Source organism: Manis javanica, chromosome 3, assembly GCF_040802235.1.
Source record: "Manis javanica isolate MJ-LG chromosome 3, MJ_LKY, whole genome shotgun sequence".
NCBI lineage: Eukaryota > Metazoa > Chordata > Mammalia > Pholidota > Manidae > Manis > Manis javanica.
This window is the reverse complement of record NC_133158.1, coordinates 208,596,570-208,619,897: the sequence shown is the minus strand read 5'-3', so window position 1 is coordinate 208,619,897 and position 23,328 is coordinate 208,596,570. Positions and strand designations below refer to the sequence as shown.

The 23,328-nt window shown below is 44.1% G+C and overlaps 1 protein-coding gene across 6 annotated transcripts in view; it reads right to left on the bottom strand.

The window, feature by feature from the left end:
* The window catches only part of DOCK5 (dedicator of cytokinesis 5), a 182,342-nt gene that overhangs the window by 123,073 nt on the left and 35,941 nt on the right, over positions 1-23,328 (bottom strand). For 4 of the 6 annotated variants that reach the window (XM_073232694.1, XM_073232692.1, XM_073232693.1 and 1 more), the window contains exon 2: positions 14,423-14,506. In XM_073232694.1, the coding sequence (XP_073088795.1) occupies positions 14,423-14,479 (57 nt within the window). In that variant the 5' untranslated portion in view covers positions 14,480-14,506. Of the gene's footprint in view, positions 1-14,422; positions 14,507-14,879; positions 14,956-15,072; positions 15,137-23,328 lie in introns of those variants that run through there. The other 2 variants (XM_073232691.1, XM_073232690.1) reach the window with 2 other exon arrangements.

Below are 23,328 nucleotides of genomic sequence, written 5' to 3'. Positions count from 1 at the left end.
GTCCGTGTGGGGGTGCGGGCCGCATGGGGCATCAGAGCCCAAGTGGGCATCCGCACGCAGGACCAGGGCGTGGGAGGGGAGCCAGGACGGGCTGTGGGAGTGTGAACAGGCTGAGGAGGGCGTCCTGGCGGGAGATGGTGTGGTAAGAAGGATGGGGACTGGTTACCACTGGGGAATGGGTCAAAAAAGAAAATACATTAAGAATACTGGAAGCCAGGTTTCTTTCTGCCCCCGAGGGGAGTTACGAGGAAGGGAAAATTAAAAGGACTGCGGTGCTGAGTGGCAAGTGAAGGTATCTATGCGACTCATGACTCTCAAAATAGGTCAAAATTAACATACATGTTAATCTGTACTTATGCACATAGGTATATTATCCCTACCTCTGCTGAAAGGCCTACCAGTTCCTATGTTTCTGGGCCTGACACAGATGTAGGCGATCTCAGAACAGGACCATGTACCTGTCCCAAGTGAAACAGGAGGGCTGAGGATTGTATGAAGAATGAATCCAGTAAAAAAAATGATCTCATTTGTGTGAACATATCAGAAGGAGGTAAACACTTCTGTCAGAAAGTCTAGATATGAAATAGGGGTAGGTGCACAGAGACCCAAGACCGAAAGAAATTAAACACCTCTGGACAAAAACATACTATTCAAGGAAATGAAATCAAGTCACACTCCCCATCCTCTGCTGCTTACACTACATAGGCACAATAATCTAAACACTAACCATCGAAAAAACAAAAAAATATCCATACTGCAAGGTCTCTATTAGGAACAGATGGGTTCATGTGTGGTTGGTAGGGGGGCACAAAAGAAGGAAATCCTTATGTTGCATAACAAAGAGTTAATTAATAAAAATGAAAATACCAAACAGTGAACTGAATACCAAAATGAAACCCAAAACAAAAATGGAAATACCAAGTAATGGAAGCACAGATATTTAGAAATGAAAAGGTAGATGCCAAAAAAAATAGGTGGAAGGGGTCAAAGTGGAATCAGAAACCAAGAGGTGTTGGGAAGGGACTGTTGTTTTGCATTATGAGCTTTAAAATCATGTACATTTATTATGATAATGGTAAATTTTTAAAAAATGCAGGTGACAAATCCTGGAAAACCAGGACTAGGCCAAAGTACAATTACAGAGAAAGAAAACAGGTTATGGCTGAGGTTGGCGTGGGCTGACTACAAAGGGACATGGGAGAATTTTGAGTGACTGATAGAATTGTTCCGTATCTTGATTGTGACGGTGTTTCATGATTGCGGGCATTTGTCAAAAGATGCAGAACTGCATATTAACTTGGGTGAATTTTACTCAATGTAAACTGTACATAAAAAATGAGATACTTCTCTACACCCAGTAGAATGGCTAACGTTAAAAAGACTGACTGTACCTACTGTTGGTAAGGATATGGGCCAAGGGGAACTCTCTTACATTGCTGGTAGTTCATATAAGATTAAGCACACACATGACCTATGACCTGGCAATATCCCCACTTCTGAATATTTACCCAAGATCAGTGAAAACCTCTATCCATAAAAATACTTTACAAGGATGTTTATTAAAGCTTTCTTCTTCATAGCCAAAAACTAGAATCCATCTAAATGTATATCAATAGGTGTACTGACAGACTGAGGTGTATCCATACAGTGGAGTATTACTTGGTGATAAAAGGGAATGAACTACTATTATATGCAACATCATGGATGAATCTAAAAACAGGCTGAATAAAAAAATCCAAATGCAATGGACATCACAATCCCATTTCTATAAGGGGGAAGAGCAGGCACACTGATCTATGGTGATCAAAATTAACAGCACGAGTTGGTTTATGGCGGAGGGAATAGTGGAATTGGGTGGAAGAAGGCCACAGGGAAGTTTTTGGGTGATGGAAATGTTCTGTATCTTGATTGGGGTATTAGGGACCTGGGACAAATTTATTTGTACAAACTCATTGAACTATATACCTAAGATGAGTAGGTTTTACTGTATGTAAATTTGACTGCAACTTTTGAAAGCATACAAAAATTTATACTACCACCTCAAGGTGACCCAGAATTCAGTGATAATGGCATTGCTCGAATATTACTGAATTTCTGTCTGAAACAGCCTTTGCAGCCAGTTTGAGTCATGTGTGAAAAACCATAAGACCACTTCCCCATTACGTATAACTGTGCCTCCCCTAAGACACCAGTCCTCTTCCCTTCTCACTCCCGTGCTCCAAAACTGATTCTGAGTGAGTGTTGATATTTCCCAAAGTTCAATCACAGATGAGAGATTCAATTCTTCAGTTAACAGAGAAGGTCCAGGAGAGCAAGACAAAGAACTCTCCATCCTTCTAAGTCTTATTTAACAATGGAAAGAAGAAAGCAGATACACGTAAACACACAAGCATGCAACCAAAGTAATTTCATGGAGGGATAAAAGATATGAAGGAACAAAAAAGGGTGATGGGGGAGAGTGGCCAGAGGGGTGGGGCTGCAGCAGAACGTGTGGTTAGAAGGTCCTCTCGGGGGAGGATCTCCGAGCCGAGGACTGACATGACTAATGCGACCGTTCATTCATTATACATAAAAACACTTACTGAACACCGGAGTGCCGGACATTACACAGAGGAAGGACATGGATTCATAAGCAGATAATTTAATACAGAAAGGCCTTTAGTGGAAAGACTTGGAGACTCTGGTACACAAAGGAGAACTAGGAATATGGATTCAAGGCAATTACCAAGGAGGGACAAAGGATTTTTTTGAACCATAAAAGTATCATTTACATGTGTAAGTCAAGGAGTGTTCTGTATATAAGATCTCTTCTCATTTTGCAGCCCCAAGATGAAAGCAATTTCCTTTCCCTGGATCCTTAAAAAATTTTTGTATTGTGATAAAATATAGTATTATAAACTTTACCATTTGTGTGTGTGTGTGTGTGTGTGTGTGTGTGTGTTACAGGGATCCACAGAGGGAAAGCAGGTACTAAATCCTGTTATTTTTCCTTTAAGTGTCACTGGCTTGGTAGTTGGCTAGGTAAAGCATGGTTAATTAGGCCAAGGTCAAAGGTTACATCTGCTGTGGCCCAGGCACACCTGTCGGGTTTCCATGGCCATAACCTGCCCTCCCCTCCCCAGATGTCCTGCAGACAGATGCCTGAGGCCCCTGCAGGGAAGCCGAGAGCAGAAACAGCAGGTGCCACTCCCTGGAGGGCAGAGAAATGGCTCAGTTGTTGGCCCCTTGTCTGGGGGCAGTACACTGCCTACCAGAGACTTGGGCTTCCGGGTGCTCACTTCCAAAGGCACTGATTGGTTTACTGGGGCTTTTGAAAACGTGCTAAGGCAGAAAGTAAAAGGACGTGAAGACGGTAAGAAATGATTCTATTCTTTTGTCCATCTTTGTAAGACAAATCAGTCTTCCCAGTTAATTAGCTCAATTTCATACCTTTGAGAGAGCAGATAGGTATGAGCTCCAAAGAAACTCAGAGTTCACTGAAATCTAACACACTTACTTAAAAAAGAGGAAACAGAGACAAAGAATTGAAAAGGTTGTCCAAAGTCAACCAGTGACTTACTGTCTCAGCTGCAGATGCCCACATAGGGTTTCCTCCCACCCAGCTCATTGGTCCTTCCCCCCCACCTCACTGCCCCACACCACACTGGGGGGTACGGCAGAAGGCCCTGGGGCTCAGCACTGTCTGTCGGGCCAGGAGGCTCTGCCATGGAACCCCGCCAGTGCAGAGTACCCGTGTACATGCCCAGCAGGTACGTGAAAGGCAAGAGATGTGGTTTCCACCTTTTATTTCTTGAATGATCAAGAAAGAGCCCTCCTTGTGGTGGCTGGTACATAGCAGGCACTCAGTAAACATTTAATGGCTATATATCAATGAGAAAGAGGTCTCCTTGAGCTGGTGGCCACGGACAGAACAGAAGGATGCAAGGAATACACAATAAAATCTGCGTCTCCACGGCACAGTCCAACTTCAAGGCCCCAGAGACCCTTCTCTCTCCCTAGGATCCACATGCAGGGGGCAGAGATGGGTGTGGCCAGAGCACCTGCCTAGGAGGCCACAGGACACAGGAGAATTGCTCCTTATTGAGAGGACTGGTTGGAAATGCAAAGGCCTGGTTCTGTGCTCACCAGCTCTATGGGATTCCATTTCTTCAACTGTTAACTAATAAAGGTTGTCATCTCTTAAATGTCTTTCCATAAAAACATTTCTACTTTTTTTTCCATCACATTACCTCAAAAAATCCAACTCTATAGCTAAAAATGTTGAGGTTTCTCTTGGTTGCTTGCAACAGATGGTGCCGTCAGACCTCTACTTTCAAACAGCAAGTACCTCGTCGGGCAGACAGAGGGGGTCCTGGCCCAGGTGGAGGTGGGGGGACAGATCCAAATCACAGTCAACAAAACTGAGAGATGACAGAGCCCAACATCCCCTGCAAAACTAGGAGAGCTGTCTGTGCCTTCACAGCCACCATGAAGCTCGGAGACAGGGAAATAACATTTCCTCAGTGTGATCAGCGTCACCACTTGGGCTTGCCAATGCCCTGTGTATCTTCTGGATGCGGCTCTTTGTTTCTGCATTTTTAAGGCCAAGCAATCCTGCCAGCAGCCAGTCCTTCTTGCCACTGGCTCTAACTGCCCTGTTTGGTGATGCATTTCTCTAACTTACGCAACCACTTCAAGAAAGCTGGATAGGAGGCAGCATATACTTTCATCAGCAGTAGGAATGAATTTGCTGCAACTCGTGCACGTTTCGTGAGCAACAGCACCACTTTGCAAGATGGATGAGAGAAGGATGCAGGTCTGCGGGTGGGGATTTGATGAATCAAGCAAGATCCATGGAAGGAGGTCCACTGTGGGGCCTTCAAGGAGTTTGAGAGTAAAACCCAGAATTCTAACCCTGAAGAATTTCGAGTTTGAATCTAACTGCTGGTGCAACAGAGAGGAGCAGGTGAGGGAAGGTCAAAACTTGCACGTCTCGAATTCCAGCATTTCTGGAATTTCAGTGCAGGGTGCTCGTACATGACACTGCCTGAGCCTCCCGAGAAGGATACTGAGCTCGCAGGGGTTGGAGACAGGCTCTCTTAACTTCTGAGAGGAATGGAGGCCCCAGGAAGACAGGAAACCTTTCCTGGGCAGAGATGCTGTAGACACGTGGGCCTCGGCTTGGAGCACGAATCCAGAGAAGTGAGGGATGTACTCCAATGGGACAGTCAGAGCACTGGGTCACTTAGAAGCTAGCTTCAGGCCCCCCGGTGGAATGTATCCTAGAAATGAAAGGGTGAATCTGAACTCTAAAAGTGAACAACTGGGCCCCACTTGGAGGACCCAGACAGTCAGGGGTGAAGCAACCCTCTCAGGGTCATAACACTGGCAGTGGCTGAGCAGAGGTGGGGACCAGTTACGGTGACGGCATGAGGAGTCCTGGAAGTAACAGCATGGATGGGAACCACATGGGACCTTCCGAGAGCATCAGAGCCGCAGCCCACTGGGCTCAGCTCACACGCCCTCTTCTCTCACACAGGCAGGGGCATCATCAGGTACATGAGCTGTAGACCACCAGACACACTCGGAGGGAGCCTGTCTTTCGGCTAGAGTATCGGGGCCCCTCTGGACACCTCCTTGCTTAGAGGAGGCAGCATATACTGCACCTAAGGGGGTTGGCCACCCTGCCAGGACTGGCAGCCCACCCCTCAGTCATTCTCACCCGGGGAGTGCGGGCGGGGGGAGGGCACCCCACCCATCTCTGGGTGAGGCGGAATGATTCTGCTCCGCCCCCTGGAACACACCTGCCTACCTGCTCTGAGAAAGGAAAGGGAGGCAGGCGCATGTCGAGGGGGCAGGTGTGTAAGGAGAGCCGAGGGGAGGCATTAAGTTCAGCAAGAGCTCACACCAAAACAGACCCATCTCAGGGGGTACGGCAGCTATTTAAAAAGCAACAGAACCTCACCCCCTTTGGAAAACTGTACATTAGGTCCAAAACAGAAGTGTCGTTTCCTCAGAGGCATCACCGTGTGGAAAAGCATTCTGGTGGGATTCCCTGGGACCCTGGTAGGAATCGCGGCTCTGCTACTTCCTAACTGTGTGAACGCCTTCAAGGTTTTTAACCTTGATTTTTTTCATTTATTAAATGAGCGTCACCAACTCTGATCTCCCAGGATGGTAAGAACTGAGATTCAGTACCTGAAAGCCCTTAGCTTCATGCCGCCACAAAGAGAAGCATAAAATGGCAGACAAATTTGGAGCTGAGGGCACGCGATGACACCATCAGGGACACCTCCTGCCCTCAGGGCTGTCATCTGGTTCCCGTGCGGATGGCAGGAAAGGACTCGATGTGGACTTTCCTTCATTTGTTTTCTGAGGAATGTGCCTGTGCTTCCTGGAAGAAGGAGCAGGACTCTCTAAATGGCTCTTAAATCATGGACGGGCACCACGGAGGAAGCACCCAGAGGCAACTAGAGGCCTGGGTTAGCAGGAAGCTCCACTCCACAACTGCTGCACCCAATCTAAGATGCACATTCATGTTCCAACAGACTAACTTCCCCGCCTCGAGAAAATGACAGAAAAGATGACTTCAAAGGAAAGAGAACAAGTAGAAGAAACAATTTGTGTGATAGGAAAACCACACGACAGTGGCTAGAAAAATCAAGAAACCTGGTGCTGAATAACCCAGGGCTGAGCAGAGACTTAATGGAGCTGACAAAGAACTCAAAGGTTACTGAAACAGGTTATTCGAAGGCCTGACTTAACATTCAGGGGGAGGTGAATCTGGCAGTAAAGCTAATTAAAAAATAATTCTAGCCTCTCCCATTCCTTCAATTCCAACTATAATAACAGGTTCTCAAAACTGCATTAGTGAAAGTAAGCAAGCATTCAAGGTTAAGAATTTAGTGTTAATTTTTCCTGCCATTTAGAAGATGGACTAAATTGCTAGGTGGAGTTGTTTAAAATCTTATGATCCTATTTTGAAAGTTAAATGCACACACATGTAATATTCTTCTCCGACTGATGAACATCAGGGACACATACAGGGAATATAAGGGTTATGTAATAGTATTTCTTTAATAGGAACCTTTCCCATCATGCCCTGTCCATACCTTCTTTGTAGCCTGTCCATGCCAAGGAAAAGGACTGAGGTTCTCGTGTGCTCATGCAAGACTCACTGACACATGTGAGCTTTTCAGGCACTAAGTTTTCTGCTCCTATGACACTTTCTATCAAATGACTTGCCTCCACGGGTTGGATAAAAGGGGAGCACTCCAGCATGGAGTTAATATTTATGATGTGTAAGAGTCCATATATGCTTTTAAAGGTTATAAATTACTCATATTGCTATGAGTAAAGCAGAGGCATACATTCAACCTTCTCTCTCCAGATACAAGCGAGAGGAGACATTTCTTATTCCTATTTGCCCTCAATCAATTTGGAAGTTGCCTGTAGGACTTCTTCTTTACACTAACCCTTAACTGAGTCTTCCCCAGGCCCACAGGAGTTTGATGAGCTCTGTGTCACAGTGAGGATAAGACCCCAAGGCATTTTTCATGAAAGTTAGACATCAAACAATGTGAATGGCCCAGTACTCAGAGGTGGGAAGAGAGCCATGAGTGGGCATGTGTGTACGTGGGATAGAAGGAGCCTGCCCACCACTCTGCCCAAGGATTAGACCAAAACTTACGGGACACCAAAAGCTCGTGAGAACATTCCATCAAAGCAGCCACCCCCCCAACCCATTCATGCTTTCACGTGGGGCTTGCCTCCTCGGCTGTGCATGTGTGTCTGTGCTCGAATAACATAAATTTTAAAGAAGGAATTTTAGAAGCACATTCAAATGTATCTCAAAAGACACAACAAGAGAAGGCATTCTCTTTTTGATAAGTTGAAATCTGAGATGAGACTTTTCACAGGTGCTACTTTTAAATTAGTTTTTCTTATAAACACACTCCTACTGCCACACAGGTCTTTTGAAAAACACATCTCAGGAACACATGTTCCCAGTAGTGGTAGCTGACAAGCTGTACTTAAGGTAAAGGTCAAACAGATGTGGGAAGTGACCAGCGCACTCAACACAATGCCACATGGCCTAATCTGCTTTCAAGGCCAGTGCCAAAAGGTTTGCACGCAGTCTTTGTCATAAACTCTGGGCTGCTGGGCTTGCTGCCATTTCTGTTTGTGAAAGGCAGTTCTTTTTATTAACTAGAACAAGGTGAGACTATAGAATCTGAATCACAAAACACTGTCAATGATCTTGACAAATGGGGTAACAGAAGTGAATGAAAGTTACAAATATATCAAATGCTTGATAGCTTATACCCAGCATAACCTTTTACACATGCTGTTAAGAACGGACTTCTAAAGATCAATGTTGATTTTTGCTCTCACTCACCTTATGATCATTGGGCATGCCTGACCAAATAGAAAAGGAAATGAATAGAAAAGAGGGACAATAAAGGAGATGTCAAGGCTAACTGTTGTCCAGGGTAGGATGGACAACCCACTTTCTCAAATCAGACATCCTCGTTCACAGTCACTGTCCATCAACATAGTAAGATGCTGTAAAATCACCACTTTACTATGTTGATGGACAGTGACTGAACGAGGATGTGGGGGGCACTTGGTGAAGGGGGGAGCCTATTAAACATAATGTCCTTCATGTAATTGTAGATTAATGATACCAAAATAAAATTTTTAAAAAAATCAGACATCCTTCAAGAGTTCAGTAAGACCTTACTCATATGGTCCCATATGCTGGGTTCCTGTTTATCATACTCAGAAAGATGCTAATTAATTAAACCTCTGCTTGAAAAAAAAAATCGTTAAACGCACTCTTCATTTTCATGCATCTGTTAGAAAGTTTTGTCTGCCAGGGAGCCACAATTCAGTGCCATGCAACCTTACGTCTCTGGCATAATGCTGCTCTCTTTATTTACTAAAAAAAGCCTGCTTTATAAAGGTAAGAGTCAAAACATATACAGCCCAGGTCATGAACCATTTTTATACTTTCTCATATTATAAGGGAGTGGATTTCTTGACTAAGGTGCACTTTAAAATTCGCCCCATTCTATACAGGAGAAACAGAAGGGGTATTTGGGGACCTCCGGTCCGTATACACAAATGATTCTTTCTAGTTTCGCTTTTCCGGATTGCCTATTTCCTCTGAACCCAATCCAATCATCTGTGCTACTCTTTGCATCTTTACAAATTACACTGAAATAATATGAAACTATGCTGTGCCTGCCTCTGTAGAGCATAGAGTGCCTTTGAGACATTATCTCATTTTCTTGTGGCCAACAGGGGCCAATTGTGCTATGTTTGCCCCCAGAAGTCATTGTTAACACCAGCCCTCCTCTCTCGAGCGTGTGCGTGGTCTATGGACTGAAAACAAGCTAATGGGTGGATATGAAGTGAGCGCAGGAGACCACTAGGGGAACAGCAGAGCCAGGGCACAAAGCCAGTTGTGACTGGAATTTGGTTAATCTCAGGAGAGGAGCTTCATGGTGGCCGGGGATGCTCAAGTCTTATTTTCCAAAGTATTTTCATTTAATCATTTTCAATTCAGTGACCAAATTTTAGACGAAATGACCGTGCAAGCAAAGAGTTTAAGCGTCTGCCCGGGAACGCTCCGCCTGAACAGGGACACAGTTGCCTGCTCTGAGGTGGTCTCCTCCTGTCGCCACCAGCACCACAGCACTTGGAGGGTCTGAATTTGTTTACTTACTTTGTTCAGTTGGATGCAAACCCTCCAAGAACAGGGACTTTGCTGTCCTGTCACTCTGGTGACCTCAGTGTGTAGAACATCTGTTATGCTCCGTAATGTACTTGGCACAAATAAGAGCATAATACTTGCTCAGCAAGTACTGTTGAATGAAATGTCCATGCTGGGCTCTCCTGGACCCGGGCTGGGAAACAATGCTCAAGGTGGGCGGCGGCTGTCTCGTGGCCAAACCCCTGGTCTGGCTGAAGTAGCAGCCCTGGCAGCAACCGCAGGCAGGCCAGTGCCAACGACGGGGGGCCAAGGACACATGCTTCCGTCCTTGGGAATTTTTGTTTCTGAAAAAGTCCCTGAAGGCAAGTGATGCTTGGGGGCCTATAAAGGATGAGCAGCATATAGCTTCTTAGTCAGTTCTGATCTCTTCCTTCACTGTGAGTAATCAATGAAGTTCAGAGGCAAGGTGATAAAAAGAAGCAAATGGTAAGTGATAGACGCTCTTGCATTTGGACCATGGGTCTCCTGTTTTAGAGCCAAAACTCAGTCGGGCAGTTCCCCAAAAGGTTAAAAACAGTTACCATAGGACCCAGCCATTCCACGACTAGGAATATGCCCGGGGTAAATGAAGGTATGTGTTCAGACAGAAATTTATATGCAAACATTTATAGCAGCATTATTCGTAACAGCTGAAACCTGTGAACAGCCCACATGTCCACTGATTGCTGAATGGATAAATAAAACGTGATACATGCATACAATGAATATTATTCAGCAATCAAAAGCTATGAAGTACTGATACATGCTAGAAGGTTGAACCTTGTAAACATTATGCTAAGTAGAAGAAGCCGTCACAAAAGATCACATATTATATTCACATGAAATGTCTAGAACAGGCAACTCCATAGAGACAGAAATGAGGCTGGTGGCTGCCTGGGGCCGAGGGCAATGACCACTAATGAGTACAGGGGTTCTTTTTGGGATCATGAAAATGTTCCCAAAGCAGAGAGTGGTGATATTCGCCCCAGTCTGAATGGTATACTTTGTAAATAACCATTAAATGGCAGACTTTAAGAGGGTAAACTGTATAGTATTTGAAATGTATCTCAATAAAGCTGTTATTAAAAATAAAAAAGCTCATACAGTACCCAAGTCCCTCTGCAGGGTGTAGGGGTCAGGGAAGTGCTGGAGCCTCGTGAATCTGCCCCGTGGCAGAAGAAAGGCCGCTCTGTCCCGTGGTATCGGGGGCTCTGGGGAAGCAGCCCCACCTCCCTGACTCTCCACACTAGCTTGCCTTGCTCCAGCAGGTTTGCCTTGGTCTCCTATTTTCCCTTCACGCATTCAACGCTTCTGCAGAACATGTGCTGCATGCCAGGGGCCATGCTCGCCACTGCCCTGCAGATGACAAGCAGGCCTGGCCTTGAGGGAGCTGTCACTTTCATTATCATTCATTCAGCCACAGGGCAGGAAACAGCAGAGGAAGAGTCCTAAGTGCTATTCTGCTGTGGGTTGTGGGCAGAAAAGAATTTTTTTTGTCTGGGCTCCAGAAAGGTGGCCTCATGTCCACACACAGGTCTGGTATGCAAGTATCTCCAAGGTGGGGTGGAGCTGAGGGTAGAGCAAGGTAGGGGGGAACCCCAGGAGTTGAATCTGACAGGCAGCTGACAGACACAACCCACCCCGGGCCATGAAGCAGTGCCAATATTGCCCTTAAATTCCATCTGTCAGTACTGTGGGTGTTTCCATTTTGTTTATTTTTTTAAAGGAAAGAGGAGATGGGGGAAGGAGAGAATCCAGATTGTTACTCAGCATTTCCATCATGTTTAATGTCTGCAAAGCACTCCTGCCCTCGCTTAGTCCTGAGCTGCCTGAAATAATAAAGGAATTTGAGAACCCAGCCAAGAACTCTGAGTACTTAGCAGATATAAGAAATTATCACTGCACTGTTAAAAAAATCGATCCCATAAAATAAGTGCTGTATAAAAATGTATCCAATATAATCAGCCCCATAAAGCTGACATGTCCCTTAGTGGTGAATGAAATCAGAAATTCATGTTCTAAATCTGCCCATTCACGTCGTGACACATGTCTACTTGTACAGACCAAGTGATAACATCCCTTCCTTAAGATGAAAGAGTTTTATGGTCGGCACACCAAATATTTAGTGGTAGCAATTAACAGGAAAATCAGCCTCCTGCTGTCATGACCTACAGCACCAGGACCATCACGTTCAAGCCACATCATTAATACAGTAACAGTTTCCTCGGATTGCCTATCCACCATGCCAGGGCTTCAGGCAAGCACACACGTGGAGCACAGTGGTGGCCTGGGGACTTGTGCAGGAGAAGGTATTTGAAATAGCTGTTTGTGTGTCTGCTACATTCATATTCAACCAAGCTCATTGACCACCTTAGCTTGGTCTGTAGGAACGCCCCCTTTTAGAAATGTAGCTGGAAGACTGGAAGACTACTCGATAAAGTATAAATAATACACATGCATAAAATTACCATCAATATGAGTCCCATGAGGACAAAGTGTTTCAATTAGCTATTTCGAAAAATATGTTAGGGGTCATGTAAAAATGAAAGGAAGAATGTTGAAGATGTATTTATCACTGCTAAATCATCTACTTTATTTCAGATCAGCTCTGCACTGTTCTCTCCCACACTCTGCAGGACATTTAGAAAAGCTTGACCCCACCCCCCACTCACCCCACACCCCTTCCCTCACACACACACACACACACACACACACACACACACACACACACACACTGAAGAGCTAACTTGGTAAAGTGAGGCATTACCAAGTCAAGATCTGAAAAACACAAAAACTCAAAGACGAGGCCAGTATTTAGGGCTGTTTTCCTCTTGGAGCATCTACTGAATTAAGAGAAGGTTCCTGAGGGGCTGAGCAGCATTTCTGATGCTCTCGTGGGGCCAGGAGGACAAAAGCTAGAGCCATGGGACTACCAATGAATGGGCTGTGAATTTCAGGCAAAAGGCAAAGAAAATGATAAAAGGTTTTAAAAACAGGAATTAGAAGTTGGAATTGTTTGATAGAATGATTCTAAAATTGTACACACCTAAAAACAGGCCTGAGAATATATAAAGCAAAAAACCGACATCCCTGTAAATTGACACAGACAAACCGCAATAGTGGCAGGAGATTTTAACAGAGTTCCCTCAGTAACAGAAAACGCAGACAGAAGTTAGGATACAGCAAATGTGGAAGAAATGACAGAGAAATCAGAATCTAATTCTTATTTATAGAACTTTGCACCCCTAAACCCTAAAATATACATTCTTTTCAAGCCTGTATAGAAGAATCACAAAAACAGAACACAGCCTTTTACCTACACAACAGAAAAATGTGTGTCTCTGGAAACTAAACAGAGTGGATTGCTCTGGCCCCCGACAAGGAGGTATGACCTAGTAAGGTTTGAAGGGCTACGGTTGTAATAAGCAAAAGTGTCCTGAGATGACAGTAGGCTGTCTCTAGTGACTTAGGGATTCATGGAATCAACATTTGGCTGGACCTGGGGTACTGCAGATGAACACAGAAGAGAGAACAGAATGGGAGGAGCCCACGTAGCCCTCCTTCTCCTCCCCCTGCCCGAAGGGAGTTCCATAATTATATTTCACGTTCTGTGGAGACAAGAAGCAAAACCCAAGCCCTTTGCCTAAAACTAAAGGGAAGGAGCTATAAGAGCAGAGTCCTCTGTGCAATCAGGCAGATGACTCAGCTTTTCTGTGGCCAAACCCTGCTTCCTCTGCTCCTGGCTTCCCATCTCCTCCTCCCCATTCTGTGTCTTCCTGTGCTGTCCTGGGATGCCACGCTGGGTTCTAGATGACCACCTTTGACATTCCACCATCATAAGCCTTTACATGGGGACTGGACCCTGCAAATCCAGAGTTCCTGCTCCTGCAAGCCTCCCCCTATGAGAAAAATCTGCCTAGCTTCCCACCTCATTCCTGCCCTGATCTCCAGAGGGAGTAAGTGGGCCCTAAAGTTGCTCCTTGCTTTGATCCTCAACTAAGAGGCCTGGATTCATGTTTGCTGTGCTCTGGGGGTTTGGATTAGAACTGCAGATATGCACAGGAGGCCCGCTATGATGTAGAGTGCTTCAGTTGGAGCTGGAAGCCTGGGATGGGGTGGAATGGGTACAGACATGATCTGTGCTTTTCAGACAAACCGGGAGTCCTGACTGCTGCTCTATGGCAACCACGTCCCTAGCCTCGCCTACTGCAGGGAATACGCTAGTGGGCTTTCTGGACCTGCTGCAGTCCTGACCTAGTTCTCTGAAAGAATCTCAGTGGCACCAGTAAATCTCTCCCTCATTTATCCCTCGATCTGGCAACATTCAGGGCTGAATAGAAAGAGCCACTTAATCAGCAGTGCTTCCTTCGAGCTCCCGCCAGCCCAGCGTCCCCCGTGTCTCCTCGCAAGCCAGCCCTGCCTTGTATCCTTCCACACCCAGTGGCTGGGGCTCAATGTATTCATACTTTGATTCTGGTGTCTGGGCATGTTTGCACTCATGTACTTGGCTGACTGTTTTGAAATCACCCTCAGCACAAAATGGTACAACCTAAGTACTTCCTGGAGTTTTACTAGCACTACTTCAGGAAGTAAAGCATGTTGATGTTTGCTCTAAGTGCCTTATTAATAAGTAACTTCCACTGTTTTCCCTTTCCCCCCGTCTGGCAGAAGGCCATCCAGACTTACCCTCATACATCTCCAGGATGTGAACCGTGTCTCCAATCTGCAAGGAGAGCTCCACATCTTGAGAGGCGTTGTAGTTATAGATGGCTGGAAATAAGAAATAAAAAGGGGTAAATGGCATCAGTGGCAGTGAAAACACAAGTCCCTAAATAGCACAATCAGTGGCTAGTGAATTACTTCTTCAGCAAATAACCCTCTGAGTTCATGTGAATCATCCACTGTAAAACAGAGAACATCTTTCTGGACCCCCATTACTGGTATGTTACAGTCATTCTTCCACCGAACAATATGAGGTAGTTGCCTACTACATACCACATACTGTGACCTGTGACAGCGTAACAAAACACACAGATGCGGCCCCTGTCCCAGGAATTCCTATGCTCTCATAGAGGAAGAAAGATATTAAATATATTACTATAGAAACAACTACTTAAGTGAAATTGTGATAAGTCACACGAACGGCAGCACAGGCTACAGTAAGAATACATCATGGCGCTCTGTAGGTCTGTCTCCTGGCTCATCGCAGAGCAGCCACCAGCACCGCCACCTCCCCGGCACAGGGTGAGCCATCCTGGCTTCCCCGACACCTGGGTGTCCCATCTACCCTCCAGTAACCGCCTGACACAGGGTGCCATGCAGCATGGCTGCCTCACCCCTAGTGCAAGGCTCCTCGGGGGACTGGCTGCCCCAGCACTTCCTCATCAAGGTGACCTCAAATGCCACCGTCCTTCGGAGTGGCAATGACTGGCCCAGATTATGAAAAATGTAGACGAACTCGTCTAACACAAAAAGAAGATGATAGCCCAATTTTAAGATGAGTAAGCACCCTGAAGAGACATTTTGCCAAGAATCCTAGGTGATGGTGGACACACACATAAAAAGATGTTTAACATCATTAGTCATCGGGGAAAATCACAAATTAAAACCACAATGAGCTACCAATTCACACCCACAAGAATGGCTATAATTTTACAAAGGCAGACAACAGGCAGGAATGTGGAGAAACAGGAACCCTCATACACTGCTGGTAGGAATTTAAGATGCCTCTTCATAAAGAGTTTCTTAAAATGCTTAACATAAATTTACAATGCTATCCAGCAATTCCACTCACCATAATCTACAAAGAGAAAGGAAAACATGTCTACATAAGCACTTAAAGTAAATATTCAGAGCTGTTGTAGTAGGCAGAGTCCCCCAAAGGATGTCCAATATCAAATTTGTGGAACCTGTGAATATCACCATGGCAAAAAATCTGAGTAAGTTGGGAATCTTCACAGGATTTCTGGTCTTCAGAACAATACGAGAATAAATTTCTCTTGTTTTAAGCCACTAAGTTTACGGTAATTTGTTACAATAGCCACAGGAAATGAAGAGAGCAGCTTTATTCACAATAGCTAAAACATGGAAACAATTCATTAACTGATGATTAAGTGAATAAATAAAATATGGTATATCCATACAATGGATAAATAGAAAGGAATGAAATACAAACACATGCTATGACATGGATGAACTTCAAAAAGCACTGTGCTAAATAAGTAAAAAGCGTGTTTTGGGCTTCCACTTCTTTGCAATGTTCAGAAGAGGCAAATCTACCAGAGAATGCACAGCAGATTCCTGGGGGTGGGGACGGTGGCTGAGCTAAGAGGCATGAGGTGGAAACATCTTAACGCTGGACTGTGGTGATGGTTACACAACTATGTACATTTACCAAAAATCACTGAACTATATTCTTAAAATGGGTGGATTTTATGGTATGTAAATTAGACTTATATGAAACCTTTTTTTTTGTTATCATTAATCTACAATTACATGAACATTATGTTTACTAGGCTCCCCCTGTCACCAAGTCCCCCCCACATACCCCTTCACAGTCACTGTCCGTAAGCGTAGTAAGATGCTGTAGAATCACTACTTGTCTTCTGTGTTGCGCAGCCCTCCCCGTGCCCCCCCCCACTATACATGCTAGTCGTAATGTCCCCTTTCTTTTTCCCCGCCCTTGTCCCTCCCTTCCTATCCATCCTCCCCAGTCCCTTTCCCTTTGGTAACTGTTAGTCCATTCTTGGGTTCTGTGATTCTGCATTTTTTTAAAAACATTTTTGCCCCCACTCTCTTGCTGAGAGATCTGCATCCTTTCAGGGAAAAAGAACCACCTTAGAAATTCCATCCTAGCCATTTACTCAACAATCCAAGGAACTCCCAATGTTGCCCACTTTCGTGGCTCTGATGAGCCCATGAGGATGAACATTCGATCCAGGTGCCGGATCCCACACAGACCATTAAAAGGGGAAGAAAGGTGTCCGTGTCATGGCCCATGTGAGTACTTACTGCTCCTCCCTGAGCCTGCAACGCGTTCTGTATCGGCGGCCTGACGGTAGGCTTTTCCTTACATCATCATCTGTCCATGAATGCAGGAAGCACACCTCCAGCCACACCTTTTCCATGTGGCCACTTTTTGAAAGGAATCACCCAAATAGTGTTCTTCTGTAGTCTTGGCAAAGAAGCCTGGACAAATTGTGTTGGGATTTATTTACTTTTGAGTTTTCAGACCAGACTGTGAATTCAGAACAAGGACTGGCTGATGAAGCAGGCTGGGGGAGACTGCACAGGATTCAGATGTAGGGGGCAGGTCCTGATTCCTGGACTTCTGCATGGGCCTCAAGGCCACAGCTGCTATTCCACTGAGGTTCACCTCCTTCGTCTGACTAAGACTTGACTCAAGTGTGTGGTCCTCTAAGGGTATGGCTGGTTTTCTATAGAAAGTGTAGACCTTACATGCTTGTCTCCCCCAGGTCCCCATTTACTGCCTGCCACTAAACTGATTCCTTCCACCAGCCCGGCTCTCTGATGGAAACAGGAAGCAGTGAGGTTGCTCAGTCACATTGCATCATGCAACGGCCATGCCACCTCTCATTCTCAGTCATCACGAAGGGAAGCAGAAGCTCTCTCTCAAAGGCAGCACCTTGCACTGGTGGCTCCAAACACAAACACCTACCAGGGGCTGTGGAAACACACCCCACCCTCACCCCCTCCACACCACACACTATGGATCAACAGATTTCCTTCAATCCTAGACTCCTGAATGCTCCAAAAATTATCTTGGCCTTCATTATCCACCTTTGCCCCCATTACCTGCCAAATTCCACCCTCGGCTCCAGTTAAAATTCTTATATTCTTCTCTAAATTCTGTGTCCAACCCACAATTTATCTCTGCCCAGAGCAGCAGCTTATCATTTTCTTCATAAAAATCCAAAGCTCACATTCACCATTCAATTCGGCAAATGACTACAGACTCCCTGTTGCCCTGCATGCATCTCTTTCTCTCTGAGGTCCCACAATTTTTCCTTCCAACACAGTCTGGGTTATGAATCACAGATCATCTTGCTATCGTCTGCCACCAATCAGAAGGTAAACCCCTCACAAATGGGGACCTGGTTACACATTACTTTTGCGTTTTTCACATTTCAAGGCACATTTCAAGACCCAAAGAAGGTGCTCGAGGTACCACAGTGACTTTTATAAAATCCACCAATCAATTGCGTGACCACCACTTCTTCCCCCAACTCCAAGACACTTCTGCCTTCCTCAGAAGCAGCAGCTGTGGTTCCTATCAGAATCACCTCTCCTGCCACTGCTGGTTTACTGCACAAGACAGAATCTGTCTTTCCAACCCAACCTTTTAAAGAGATTCGCATGGGAAGCACCTCCTCGCACTGGAGTAAAAAGTCATTTGGAGTAAAAAGACGTTTGTATTACCTGCTTCATGTCTTTGGGCAGAAGTACCAACATGATTCCCAAGCACTCGTATGTGTTCTCTATTCGTTGCAGCTATGCACTTCACAGCCACGCGCCCCTGATGCACCCCCTTAATTCACTTCATTTCCACCGTGTTCTGTGGTTTCACTTCCACATGTAATATGGTAGCTGTACGGAGTGGATGCCACCTACCACATCATTTAATGAGGACACTGAGACTCCCTGTTTCAGAAGGGGTAGCACCTTGCCCCAAGTAACCCAGCTTTACAAAGCAGAATGGTCCATGCATTACCTGGGATGGTCCATGCATTACCTCTCTCCAGCCTGGTCCATAGCAGCAAAGGTACGCCCTGGAATAGTTTGGAGACATAGAGGAGAGCCTGATAGATCTTCAGTATGTTGTCTGCTTTAGATTTCTCTCTTTAAATGAGAATCCAGCTTCTGAAAATCAGGTTATTATACGAATCAGTGACTGGTGATTGTGTTGTCTGCTAGTTTGTGCTTTTTCAAGAGCAGGCGTATAACTAATGCACACCATCGGTAATGTTTCCTCCCTGGAAAGTGAGTAACTGTTAAAAAGAAAGACAGTAAAGGGGAAAGAAAGGAAACCCTTAGGGTTAAAGAAAATAGTACCAAAGACTCCTCATTTCTGCCGCTTAACATGTGCACGACCCTGAATGAGATACTCAGTCTGAGTTGGTTTCTCATCTGTAAACTAGGCTTCGGACCAGATGACTCGAAGGGTCCCTGTGGCTCCAGCAGCCTCTGCCTGTAATTCAGGAGGTGATGATAAGAGGCAAAAGAAACAAGTTGTACCATTTGGACCAGCAGGCACCCGCACAATCTCTTGTTTTGTCTGAGGAAATTAAACAAGAACAGGGAGTTGCTGTATATAAATTGCCTTGCTGGCTGCTATGTGCAAGGTTGGGAATGACGAATTGCTGGAATTCTTCCCTAAGCAGATTACTGTTTCCATCCTGAAAGTGTGATTTTGCAGAGCCAAGAAGACAAGGCAGTATGTCTATAAATGTAAACTAGTTTGCATTTTACCAAAGCTCTGATCTGGCATTTTCTTTTAAACCAGGCTTATATGAGAGAGGGGGAAAAAGAAACTGGAGGTCTTAGGATTATGTAACAAGAAACCAAGAGAGAACAGACTGTGATTCTAGGCCCTTAAATGGAGATCTGTTTTGGGGATGAAAAGTCTACGGGTTACTGGTATTTAATCTTTCTAATAAATTAGGTTCTTTAATGAATCCTCAAGTCACAATCCTATGAACACTAACAAAAAAGACATTTTTCAGCATGTTTGGAAAGAATGGTAGAATGGTCGTTTGGTACAATCTACAAAGAAGGACCCAGCAAACAGAACAAGGCCCCAGTTCGAGTTGTCTACTGCTCAGAATATTAAAAATGACCGGACTCCAATGTCTTCATGACCACCTCGATCTGCCTACTTTTAGCTATTAGAACTTTAAAAACTGAAAAGGAACATCTCATCTTTGATCTTCACCCTGGATTTAATACAATGATGTTCTAGAAGGCCAAGCAGACCTTTCCTTTTGCTCTTTAATTCTAGGCTACTCTAAGAGTTAGAGGATTAGCTTCAACAGTAGGTATGACCCCAGGAAGTGAAAAGCTGCGGCTTCATGCTGGCTATTCCGGTTAGGCTCTGGACTAGTCCTTTTAGGACAAGATAACCATTATCCTGCCTTCCTCCTCAGAACCATTCAGGCCAGCAGCTGGCAGATGAGGACACCAGCTGATACTTCCCATTAACAGAATGCCATGGGTCAGGCTTATACAGGATTCTTGACATCATTTTCTAGACAGTTTAGGAGACTAGAGGATTTAATGTCCAACTTATTGGTTATTCTTAAGAAATCTTCTATTTTAAGGACTGTATCTGTTTGTGGATGGAATCAATAAGCACTTTTAATTGGAGAAATATTTCTCAGATAAAAAAACTCAACTACAGTATATTGATTGGCTCACTGCTACCAAGGGATGACTGTAAGCCATCTCATTTAATAAGAAGCTAAATTTACATTAAATTAAAGATGAAAGCTGAAACAAGGCAATTCAGAATTACAGAACAGAAAGGGTATGTTTTACAAATGCGTGTGTTTTCCCACCACTTCCTCATGTAAAAAGCGGAGGCAGCAGTGGACCACATTCAGGAACCGGGCTCCCTCAGGAGTATCCACACCAGTCCCATCCTACTGAAAGCACAGAGGGTCAACACAGCAGGCACGGGTGTGGCCGGGAAGGAAGGGGGGATGGGAGGGTCCAGCAGCTGAGGGGAAGGCCAGAAACTAAAGAGATCTGGGACACGTGTTGGTCAGATCTCCTGGTTTCATAACTGAGGAAATGGAAGTTCAGGGTGTGTGTGTGTGTGTGTGTGTGTGTGTGTGTGTGTGTGTGTGTCTGCGTGTGTGTGTGTGTCTGAGTGTAAAGCTGAAAAATGATAGACCAAGGGGAAACCAAAATATAGTCTGGCCATTGAAGATACTGTCTGCAGCTTGGCCAAAAAACTACCACCCTGGACTCTCAAACAAGCCATTTCATCTTTTTGGGCTTCAGTTTCTTTATCAGCCAAGTGAAAATTGTGAACTGGTATTTTACCAACCTCTTAGAGTTACTGTCAAAATAAAGTGAAAAGAAACATAAAAATGAGCAATTACTGGCAATGTCTTTGGAACAAATGTTTTTCAGGATAGGAGAAAAGACAAGTACAAAGTCTAGAAAAGGCAATAACTTTGGGCTAAACTATTTAAATTAGAAATATAAGTATGAATTAAAATTTTTTTTTTCTAAAAATACATGTATTTCACTTCCACTTGTGCTCACTGTGGGCCGGATCTAGATGAACTACCCTGTCTTAATGGGCAAAATATGTGACAGGATGGTTTTCAGACTCTGAACAGTACAGGAGGGTGATGACAGAGAGAAGAGAAACAGGAGGTAAGTCCACAGTTGCCTCTGGTCCTCCAGGCAAAGTGCAGGGAGGAGAAAACCAAACAGAGTCCAGTAGTCAACTTGAGATGAGGAAAGACTTGAGAAGGCAGGGAGGGCCAGTCGGCTAGAGTGTGCAGAATGGAGATCAGACAGGAGAGGGCTGCAGAAGGTTCCCCTCAGGCCTACAGCTGATCACTGGTCGGCGCATGCATGTGACGAAAATACCCCCAGACCAAGGATAAGGACCAGGAACAGAAGAGGAGGAATAATTCCCAAACCTCATTCAGGGCTGGCAACTGTTCACATTCTCCACAACTGGAATCAAGAAATCTTAAGATATGTGGCCACTGGGCTGAGTACTCAGAAAAGTACTGCCCTGGTAGTGCAACCAAACTGATTCTAAGCAAAAGGCTATGCTGATCCCCCAACAACACTCAATGCAAATCTGGGAAGAAAAAAAGAGTTTCCTCATAACTACATCCCCAAATAAGGCTCAAACTTCCAACAAGAAAATGTACAATGTTTGACACCCAGTTCAAGACTATCAGGCATACAAGGAAGGAGGAAAGTATCACCTATAGTTGAGAGAAACATCAATCAATAGAAAAGGTCCCAGAAATAACAAAGACAGGGCAGCAGAACAAGACCCAGTTAACTGAAATGGATTAAAATCATATTAAGCCCCTTCATTGGCCACAATTGGATTAAACTAAAAATCAGTAAGAGAAAAAAGATGTTTAGAAAATCCCAAAATATTTAGAAACTAAACACACACCTCTAAATAAGCCCGGAAATGTAATTCAAAAATTCAAAAATCAATGTAATCCACCACATTAAGGTGAGAAAAGAAAAAAATTATCTCTATAGATGCAAAAAAGGAATTTGATCAAATCTAATATCCACTCATGATAAAAACTGTCAGCCAAATTAGGAATACCTTCAACCTGATAAGAATCACATATTATACACCTACAGCTAACAGCACACTGAACTGTCAAATATTAAATGTGCTTCCCTCATATGGGAACAAAGCAAGGGTTTCTACTTTCATCACTTTGATTCCATATTTTAATGGGGTTTCTAGCTAGTGCAATAAGGCAAGAAAAGGAAATAAAAATCTTACTAATTGGGGGACAGATGAAATAAGTTGTACTTAAAAGCAAATGACATGATTGTGTAGAATATCTTAAGACATTTACAAAATGTTACTAGTTACTACAACTAACAAATGACTTTAAGATGGTTTTAGGAACAAAATTTTATCAACATCTGCAATTCCACTGTATTTATTAGTAAACTGAAATTGCTGGGTTATGCTGTGAAGTGCTTTCTTCCTATAGATTTCAAGTGAAAACAGTTTGAAAACCAGTGTCCCAGAGAAACTCTTGCACAAGTGTACCAATAAATATGTACAAGAATGGTCACAGTACCAACATTTTATAACAGCAAAAACTTCAATCAACACAATATCCATTGAAAGAAAAATGGAGATATAAATTATGATATATTAAACACAGAATACAGCAGGGAAAATGAATGCATCCATCAAATTTGCAATAGACCACTAATAAAATGTTGAGCAAATATAAAAGAAAAATCAGAGGAGAACTATACACAGGATAGTGCTTTGAGATTAAATTCAAAATTTTGCAAAACTAAATGAATTAGATTTTTAAAATACACATACATATGTGGTAAAACCATAGAAAAAAATGTGGAAATAAAATACAATAATTTCAGGTATTTTTATATCCAGGTTGGAGTTGGGGTATCAGATTATTAGGGGAGGAGCACGGGTTGGGGCCAGTATATACAGAACTTTCTTTGTACTTATTGGATGGGAATACATGGGAGTTTTTATCATTGTTTCTCTTGATACTCTTTACAAGTGTTGTAAACGTTCTTTTATGTATTCAGTACTTAACTCAAACAAAGAAAACCAGTGCGATAGATTTACATGCACGTAGGTATGAGGGGGAGTATTCATAATGACAAAAAAGACTCTTTTTAGTAACATACTGCAGGTTAACACATACCTTCATGCATATTATTCCACTTTACAAATTCTAGCAGGCACCAGAATTACCTGGAGGGCTTGTTGAAACACAGATTGCTAGGCCCCACCTCCATTCTGATCAGCAGGTTAGGAATAGGGCCTAAGAATGGGCACTTGCACATGTCCCCTGGTTAAACCG